This window comes from Vigna unguiculata, chromosome 11, assembly GCF_004118075.2.
Source record: "Vigna unguiculata cultivar IT97K-499-35 chromosome 11, ASM411807v1, whole genome shotgun sequence".
Classification (NCBI taxonomy): domain Eukaryota; kingdom Viridiplantae; phylum Streptophyta; class Magnoliopsida; order Fabales; family Fabaceae; genus Vigna; species Vigna unguiculata.
In genome coordinates, this window is record NC_040289.1 from 9865649 (window position 1) to 9876419 (window position 10771).

The 10771-nt window shown below is 31.1% G+C and overlaps 1 protein-coding gene across 1 annotated transcript; it reads left to right on the forward strand.

Moving 5' to 3' along the window:
- Positions 1-6962: 6962 nt before the first annotated feature.
- Positions 6963-8520, forward strand: LOC114170726 (VQ motif-containing protein 19-like). Its single transcript, XM_028056273.1, has one exon. It carries the CDS (start codon positions 7144-7146, stop codon positions 7843-7845), a length of 702 nt encoding a protein of 233 aa, XP_027912074.1. The 5' UTR covers positions 6963-7143; the 3' UTR covers positions 7846-8520.
- Positions 8521-10771: the final 2251 nt, after the last annotated feature.

Genomic DNA, 10771 nt, shown 5'->3' on the forward strand with positions numbered 1-10771 from the left:
ATAGGTATAAACAACTCATTTTGCACTAGTGATAGTTATAATATTATTATTTATTTTAATATTATTATTAGGATTGTATTATTATTATTATATAATTATTATTCAATTTGCAACGGCCAAACAATGACCATGTTTCAACCTGGGACCATTTTCAAATTAAGTTCAAACTTCAGGGTCCAAAAACATTTTTTTTTCATTTTTCGTCCCAACGCTAGTTTTTTTGTATAAAAAAATTTAAATAAGACATGGTATGCCATTTGTTGTTTTTAATGTGGTCCAAAAATAAGGACTAAAAACAATGACTTTAAAAGTAGAGAAACCAAACAATGACCAAGTTTTGAACATGGACCATTTCCAAATTTAGGACAAACTTGAGGGACAAAAAGCATATTTTTTCCTATATTTATTATGGACTATGATACTTTGACAAACTTTTTTTTATAAAGTTAGCTTTTTAGCACACAATAAAGCTTTTTCTTCTCTTTCCAAATCACATCAAACATTTCTTTAATTCATTGAGGCGCTGTCAAGTATACACTGTCAAAAGTTTGTCAACAAAAGTTTGTTAAAAAATAATTTTCCATTTATTATAGTACAATAAAGGTAAGTAACACGACTCATTATTTATTATTATAGAATAGTGCAATGAAAGTATGCACTTATTTTACCAAACATTCTTATAAGGATATTAGTTGAAAATTAAAGTGTTAAGTGTTATGAATTAATGGTCGTCCATTGATTTGATACAATTACTCATATGATTGATAATCATATAATTCATCACTCTTTATGTAATATTTTGTATTTACTATTTGATTTTATATCCTTTCTGGGTTACCATGTTGTATCTATAAATAAGACTCGTCCTATCAGTAATAAGACATACATACAAACAGAAGCTACTCCCTACTCTCTCATTCTCTATTCTCCCTCTCCTTTTCTCTCTCTCTCTCTCTCTCTCTCTCTCTCTCTCTCTCTCTCTTTCTCTTATTACCTTTATTTTATAACACGTTATCATCACGAGGGTTATCCAACTGAACGTGAAGGCATTTTTTTTCTCCCTAAGAACAACGCTCTACATTCCTTAACCGGGGTTCTTTCTAATCTTTTTCTCATTCACAAACTTTATCTTATATTTTTTTTGTGATGATAATTGTTTGATTTTTTTCTTCTTCTCTGTCTTATTATTATTATTATTATTATTATTATTATTATTATTATTATTATTATTATTATTATTTGATTTCAGTAATTTCATACATGAAATTTGATTATATTAATATTTTATGGCTAGTTCTAAAACATGTCAAATCTTGCAAAGCTTGAATTTGCGACCTTTGATATTTTGAGGAAGAATTATTTATCATGGATTTTATATGCTGAAATTCATCTAGATGCGAAGGGTCTGGGTGATGCTATTAAAGAAAGAAATAAAGCATTTTTGAGCAACTAATTTGTTCCTACGAGAACAATATTGTGAATAGAGATTTCACAAATATTATGAATTTATTTCATACCTTTGTATGGCTGGACAAAGCAATAAAGCTTTTGATGAAAAATCATGAGATCCGCCTAATCTGCTCCATTCCCAGAAGTGAATGCAGCAATAATATTATGAATTTATTTCATGCCTTTGTATGGCTGAACAAAGCAATGAGCTTTTGATAGAAAATCATGAAGTATGTCCAATAGGTTCTTGGTTCTGCTCCATTCCCAAAGGTGAATGCAGCAACATTTGATTTATATTTTCATGATCGTGGTCGTGATATTAATTATGGACATGGTTATAAAGAAAATTTCAAAGACACATTTTTGTCACCAGAAGTGGCATAATATTATGAAAAATAGAAAAGGAAAATGTGAAAATATTGACAAAAAAAATGATCAAAGTTATATTATCATTACAGTGGTAAAAGTCATTTGAGTTGTACTTATTGTACACCAAAGCATCTTACAAATAACGAAAAGAACAAAGAAACACATTTTGCTTATGAAGATGGTGATTCTGATTATGGCCATATGGATACTACTCATCTCGATATTGGTGATTTCTTTTCTAAACCCAACGGAAGCATTGATCACCTTATTGGTGATGGGAGTGTTAGAAAATAGTTTTATTTATTTTATATTATGTTATTAAATTTTAAGACAATGTTTTATATTTAATTCATGTTGCTTTTTTTATGTATAAGTTTTTATGTTTTTATGAATAAAATCCTCTATTTTTATTTTTTTCTTCTCCTCTTACAAAGTAATCTCTAATATTGATATTTATGTTTATATAGAGAATGAATATTGGCATTAACACCAATAGGAGGATCTGTGCCATGCTGATAGTGCAACAACTCATACAATTCTCAAGAGTAATAAATTTTTCTCTTGTTTGGTAATGCGAGAAGTCAATGTTAGTACTATTTCTGGTACTACAAATATAATTGAAGGCTTTAGAAGAGCTAGTATACTTCTACCAAGAGGTACAAGATTGCATATTAAAAATGCATTTTATTCTCCTAAGTCCAATAGAAACTTATTAAGTTTCAAGGATATTCGTCTAAATGGATATCATATTGAGACAAATAATGAAGGAGATATTGAATATCTTTATATCACTCGAATTGAGTCAAATAAAAAATGTATATTGGAGAAATTATTAGCCTTCTCTTATGGCTTGTACTACACATATATTAATGCGATTGAGATGCATGTTATTGTAAGCCAGAAGCTTACAAATAAGAATGAAATAATTTCTTGTTTGGCATGATCGGTTGGGTCATCCTCGATATATCATGATGCAAAAAATAGCTGAAAACTCATGTGGACATCCCCTTAAAAGTCAAAAACTTCTTCAGTCCAATGATTTCTCATGTACTGCATGTTCGTAGGGAAAGTTAATAATAAGACCATCACCAGAAAAAATTAGAAATGAGTCAATCTCATTTTTAGAACGAATACAAGGTGATATTTGTGGTCCAATACACCCACCATGTGAATCATTTAGATATTTCATGGTATTAATTGATGCGTCCACTATATGGTCACATATTTGTTTACTATCAACTCGAAATCAAGCATTTGCTAAGTTATTAGCACAATTGATCAAGTTAAGAGCCCACTTCCCAGATTATCCAATTAAAAAAATTTGTCTTGATAATGCTGGTGAATTTACATCTCATGCTTTTAATGAGTATTGTATGTCAATTGGAATTGAAGTTGAACATGTAGTAGCACATGTTCATACTCAAAATGGACTTGTAAAATCATTGGTAAAACGTCTAAAATTGATTACAAGACCTTTACTTATGAAAGCTAATCTTCCAATGACTACTTGGGGATATGCAATTCTGCATGCTGCAGTATTGATTCGCATCAGACCAACAAGTTATCACAAATACTCTCCTTTACAGTTGGTTTTTGGTCAGCAACCTAATATTTCTCATTTAAGAATTTTTGGGTGTGTTGTATATGTCCCAATTTCCCTACCAAAAAGGACTATGATGGGTCCTCAAAGACGTTTGGGAATATATGTTGGATATGATTCTCCGTCGATAATAAAATATCTTAAACCATCAACAGGTGACTTATTTAGAGCTCGATTTGCTGATAGTCATTTTGATGAATCAGTTTTTCCAACGTTAGGGGGAGAAAGAAAGAAACTGGAAAAGGATATTGGCTGGAATGAATTATCATTATCTCATCTTGATCCTCGTACAAAAGAATGTGAACTAGAAGTTCAACGGATAATTCATTTACAAAAATTGGCCAACCAATTACCAGATGCTTTTACTGACACAAAAAGGGTAACTAAGTCGCATATACCCGCTGCTAATGCTCCAATCAGAATTGATATTTCTGTTGGACAATCTAATATAGCAAATGAATCTTAAACACGCCTGAAGCGTGGTAGGCCTGTCGGTTCCAAAGATAAAAATCCTCGGGTGAGAAAAAGGGAAAAAAGGCAAGATGGCCTAATCGAGGGGGTAAAAGTCCCAAAAGATTCTTTTGACATAATTAATGATTTGGTTCCAGAAGAACCTCAGGTGCCTGAAATTGTTGAAAATGATGAGATCTCAATAAATTATGTCATGAATCACAAAATATGGAATCGAAATAAAGTCAATATTGACGAGGTTTTTGCATATAATGTAGCAAAGGATGTTATAAGTGATAGTGAGGATCAAGAACCAATGACAATTGATGATTATCGGCAAAGAAATGATTGGCCAAAATGGAAAGATGCAATCCAAGCAGAATTAGATTCGCTTGCTAAACGAAAGGTTTTTGGACCTGTAGTTCGCACACTTGAGGGTGTAAAACCTATTAGGTACATATGGGTTTTTGTACAAAAACGAAATGAGAATGGTGAAATTGTTAGATACAAAGCACGATTAGCTGCTCAAGGTTTTTCACAAAGACCTGGTATTGATTTTGAGGAGACATATTCTCCAGTATTGGATGCAACAACGTTTAGATATTTAATTAGCCTTGTTGAATAAGAAGGTCTGAATTTGCACCTCATGGATGTTGTTACAGCCTATTTGTATGGCTCTTTGGAGAATGATATTTATATGAAACTCCCTGAAGGATTTAATTTGCCCAACAAAGCAAATTCTAAAGAGGATTATTCAATAAAATTGAATAAGTCCCTTTATGGATTGAAACAATCAGGACGTATGTGGTATAACCGTCTAAGTGAGTACTTGTTAAAGGAAGGGTATAAAAATGACCCTATTTGTCCTTGTATTTATATGAAAAGATCCAAGAATGAATTTGCCATAATTGTTGTTTATGTAGATGACATAAACATAGTTGGAACTCGTAATGAGCTCATAAAGGCAATTGATTGTTTAAAGAAAGAATGCGAGATGAAGGATCTTGGAAGGACAAAGTTTTGTTTAGGATTACAAATTGAGTATTTCAACAAAGGTGTTTTTGTACATCCAGAAGCTTATATAACGAAAGTGCTTAAAACGTTCTATATGGACAAATCACATTCATTATGCACTCCAATGGTGGTGAGGTCATTAGATGTTGATAAAGACCCTTTTAGACCTCAAAAAAAAGATGAAGAACTACTTGGTCCTGAAGTACTATATCTTAGTGCTATAGGAGCACTAATGTATCTTGCTAATTATACTCGACCTGATATAGCATTTGCTGTAAATTTGTTAGCAAGATATAGTTCTTCACCAAGAAGACATTAGAATGGAGTAAAACAAATACTCTGTTACCTTAAGGGCAATATGAATATGGGCTTATTTTACCCAAATGATTCAAAACTAGATCTAATGGGTTATGCAAATGCAGGTTATTTATCAGATCCTCATAATGGTCGATCACAAACAGGATATTTGTTCACATGTGGTGGCACAACGATTTCATGGCGATCTGTGAAACAAACAATAACATCAACATCGTCAAATCATGCAAAAATTTTAGTATGATACGCAGGTACGGATAGTATGATACCCGTACCCAACCCATTTATAAACGGGTATTAAAATACTTGTTATCCGCTACCCGCGAGTAATAAATACCTGTGGGTATTAACTATCCGTCATGGATTTTATCCGCGGATATCCACGGACACGAGTATTTTTGCCATCCCTAATTGTGATTAAACGTGTAGCTATCATTGTTTCCCAATCCCATCATCACCGATGCTACAATTGAGTATGAAGTCAAACTCACTCTCATTTAATTTAACTCCGATAGTATAATAATCATTCACCACTTTGCCAGTGGTGTCGCACTGATCGATGCTTGTGCCAAAAAAATTCCTAATTTTCTACCGTCACAGATTCTTGTGTTGCATAAGCATGCATCACAGATGTAACATGCAAGCCAATCAAACCATTCAGATCATGCTATTTCGCACTTCATAATTGTGTTGAATAAAATTTAAATTATTTTCTTTTCTTATACAGTTATATGTTTTAGTTTGTCATGTTAAATTTGTTAATAGTTGGTAAGGTTCTTTCAAAACTATTTTTGATTTTAATTGTTACTGATCATCTTTCTTTTCTAAAAAAAGTATTTATAAATTAAATGAAAATATTTAACGGAAAAAAACTAATTAATTCAACAAAAATTAGAAAACAATTTTCTGAAAAGTAAATACAAATACTTTTCCAAAAGTAAGTTAAAAAAAATACACTACTCTTTTCAGCCTAACCATAAATTTATGTTTATATTTATCAATAAAAACACATATATATTTGCCTTTTAATGATAATATCTTATTTAAATTAGTTATAGTGTAATATTAATATTTTTTTAGATAATTACTTATTTTTTAAAAATATTTTTCTCTTATTATTATTATCGTTCTAACATTCATGGAGTACCGGGATAATTATTCTTTTAATTAGGCATTTGTTTGGTTAAACAATAAAATTGACAATATGTTAAAATTAAAGTTAAACATAAAGTAATTTTGAAAAGTGGACAGTTAAACAAGAAATATATTCTTTTTCTGTAAAAAATAAAAATAAAACTGTCTGTAAGAACTGCTTTTTAAAACTAAAAGGGGGCACGTCAATTTTTCAGCAAACAATAAAAAATAATTTAGTAAAACTGTTATACTCATCGAGTTATTTATATATTATTGTCTTTTTAAGAAAAATAAAACATATACTGTTTTTAAAATGGTGGGAGAATAAAGTTATATATAATTTAGTTTATATAACATAAATTCATAATTTGTATGGACCAGCTGTAAACAAGACTTTTTAATCTACCATTGCCCTTTTTCTGTCTTTATTTATTGATCCCAAAGCCATTCTCTCTCTCTATATATTTCTTCAACCACACTTCCAAGCCCCACCAAAAGACCAAAGTTATATTTACTTACAATTCTCTACAGACAAAGAATATCTCTCATCAGCATAATAAGAAAATAAAAATAAAAATAGTGTGAAGAAATAAGAAAGTTTCAAGTAAACAAAACAGGCAAATAAAATAAATGAAAGCCAAATACTCTCTTTCTTCCTTTCAACAAACCTTGTTTTTCACTCTTCCATATACCATCTCTCTTCTTCAATTTTCATCCAAAGTCCAAACCAACCCTCACCCTTTTTTCTCTCTTCCTTGGTTTTGGCACAGAGAACAAAACAAACTACCCTTCATCACTTCATCCTCCAATCAATGGAAATCAACTTGAGTCTCCAAGACACAGAAACCCCACCTTCTTTGAACTCATCACCAAGAAGCACCAATCTCAGCAAGAACAACAACAACATCATCAACAACAACAATAACATCATCAGCAACAACACCATACCAAAATCCTTCCCCAGATCTGACTGCACCCCTTACCCCACAACCTTTGTCCAAGCTGACACCTCCACCTTCAAACATGTTGTTCAAATGCTCACTGGCTCATCAGACTCCACAAAGCCACAAGATCCAATTCCACCACAACCATCCAAGAACTTCAACATCCCTCCCATGAAAACAACCCCAAACAAGCAGCAAGGCTTCAAGCTCTATGAAAGGAGGAACAACAACAACAACAACCTTAAGAACAACCTCATGATCAACACCTTGGTCCCCAATTTTGGACACACCTCAGGATTCTCCTCACCCCACAACCCAGAGATTCTCTCCCCAAGCTTGCTTAACTTCCCCTCCCTCACTCTCAGCCCTGTCACTCCACTGAATCATGATGACCCTTTTGACAAGTCCTCACCTTCACTGGCTAGCTCCTCCTCTTCAGAGGAAGACAAAGCCATAGCTGAAAAAGGCTTCTACTTGCATCCTTCTCCCATGTCAACCCCAAGAGAATTTGAGCCTCAACTCTTGCCATTGTTCCCTGTCTCTTCACCTAGAGTTTCTGAGTTACCTTGACAAATATCAAACCAGACTAAAAACCTATATTTTTCTGTATCATCATCATCATCATCATCTTCAAGCTATGATTTATCATTTGATTTTCATTTGAAAGGTACATAGCTTACTCAAATTGTACACTTAGATGATGATCTCTTTCTCCTCTCAATTAGATGACTTTTTCTTTTCTTCCCCCTTTTTTTCTTTTTTAATTTTAAATTTGTCTCCTCGTCTTCCAAGTGTTTGTTATTAAACCTCATCCAAAGGAAATAACCATTACCCAGATAGAGAGAATCTCAATTTATGATCATGTGTGTTGATTCAATTTCACACCAACCACTGAAGAGAAAAGTTATGAAGAGACTCAGAAGAAAGCAAAGAGAGGTTAAGGAAATGAGCATAATTTTTGGGGAGATATTTTGGTGCACAACAGTGTCTGTACCCAGGACTTAACTGTATCCTACTGCATCTCTCATCAAAGAAAAATGTACCCAAAAGGAAGGTGGGTGGGTCAACTCAATGAAGGTTGAAAGGGTCCCTCTTCTTAGTGATTATGTAACATTTTAGTCTGAATTATTAATAGTTTTGGGTTTGGTTTTCCTTGTCTCACTCTTATTGGTTAGAGATTCATGTTAATGTGTAAGTTCTCGTAATCCCTTTCTGATCAAAAAGTAGAGACTTTTTTTTCTTTTCTTTTTCTTGCTTTCTTTCTTTTGTTTTTAACTGAAAAAAAATTAAAATGATGGATAGTGACAGTACCTTGTCTGTAATAATTGTTACATGTTATAGTGAGTATATATGTTGGTACTGATCATTAAAACTTTCTTGTTTAATTGTTCTTATTGCTGATGAAACTATGCAGCAATCTAGTTGGTAAGAATAATCGGTGTTCTGGTTCTGCTTCTTGTTTTCTGATGACTAATACTAGGCACTAAACTAATATAAACGCCAAAAGTCTTATCTTTATGTGTTAAATTCTAGAGAAGTCTAAAAGAAAATTCGCATGGCTGTTGTAAGTAGCAGTTAAATAAGCACTCAAGTGTCTAATAACAATAATAATAATAAAGTTAGTATATTGTTTTAATAATAAATTTATAAAATTGTGATATGTAATATGAAGTTTATGTTAGTTTCCAGTAACAAGAAGAAGGAGGATGAAATAAAATAACGTAGGAAAAAGGAAAGGATATATGACTGAGTGAACTCTGGTGAGCTTTTTAGTGATCAGTGACTCTCCAAAGAAAATCTTATATGGTACAAAATTGTAAGCATAAAATGCATCTTATAAAAATAAATAATTTTTTTAAACAAATATAGAAGTAAATTATAAGTATTTTTTTATCTTTGTTTTCGTCCAAAAATATTAAGATAGTCCTCTAGGTTTTTTTAGTTTTGATTTGGTTTTAATCTTTGAAAAATTGATGCAATTTAATTATTTTTTCATAAATTTTTTTGAAACATATGAACGATTTTTCATTTTTTATCAAAATTGAAGCTGTTAATAATAATGATTGATTTTGTTAGTGTAATTAAAATAATCATACGGTCAATCATAATAAAAAATTATTGATCATCTACTACAATAAATTTAACAAAAATTACCAAATTGTATTAATTTTTTAAAAATAAAGATTAAATTGAGTTATAAAAAGTTAGAGAATTAACTTGACTTTTTAAACGAGAACATAAAACAACAGACTAATTACACCTGAATTTTATTTATTTTTTCTTAACTTTTTTGAAAAGATGTTCAAACAAACTCAAAAATTAACCACAAGAGAACCTGGAATAGAGAGATCTTTCCCCTCTCTTAATTAGTTATCCTTGTAAACCAATCAAAGAATAGTTAAAATTACAAGCACACAAAGCAATTTACTATTCACTCCATTTTGTTTTTATTTATTTTATTTTCATTTTTTGGTTTAAATTTTCAACACTGCAGTGGGAAAGCATAGAAATCAAGTAGGAATGACAAACTTACAATGGAAAAAAGTCTAAAGATGGAGAAAGAAAAAGTGGGACTTTTGACACAATCATCATTCTTAGAGAAAGTAATAACTTGGGTAGTGAACAATCCATATATAAATAACAAGATTAGAGAATATGTGATGACTACCTTTTTTTTTCTTCTTTTCTTCCACCTTTTAGACTTTGTTTTGTCATTTAGGTGCATCTAGGTTGGACCCAACTGTGCCAGTGCAATGAACAAAGAATGGACAAGAATAAATTTTCTAAATTTTCTTTCTACAACCTTTTATTCTATTAGGGACATCAAATTCCATGCTTTGTGATAACTTTTTTGACAAATATGGAAGCTAATTAGGTGGTCTAGAAAAGCACCAAGCTAGTAAGACAATATGATAAAGCACAATGAAATTTTTAAGAGGGGTTTAAGGATTTTACTAAACTGTTTAAGAAAACAAAAATTCCCATTACTTTATTGTGTTTTACAACACATTTTTGGAGAGTTTTATAATGTAATGCTTCCAAAAATGGTTGGATTCTCCGTCCTAATGTTGCCAATGGTTTTTATGTTTCAATCCTTAACATGTCAGTTTATTGCACTTTAGTCCTCCATTGTTGAAAAGATCTGTCAACATCTTCACAAATCTCCAAAACTAAGAAATGGGACCACATTCTATCACTTTGCTTTTATGTGAAGACTTTAATTTGATATATTATGTATGCAATTTTGTCTACACTTTCATCTATGAAGTTTCGTAATTTTTACCTTGTTAGGAGTTTTAAGTAAATTAAAAAAAATCTTAACTCTTGACATCATATTTAACTTACATATCATCATATTGCAAAAGTTTGATTGTGTTAAGATCAACATCTAATAATACGATTAACCATCTTTTATTTCTATATTTTTGAATTTAAGATCCATTACTTAAAATATGTAAAATTATACACAACTAATTTTTGGACCAAATTATCTCGA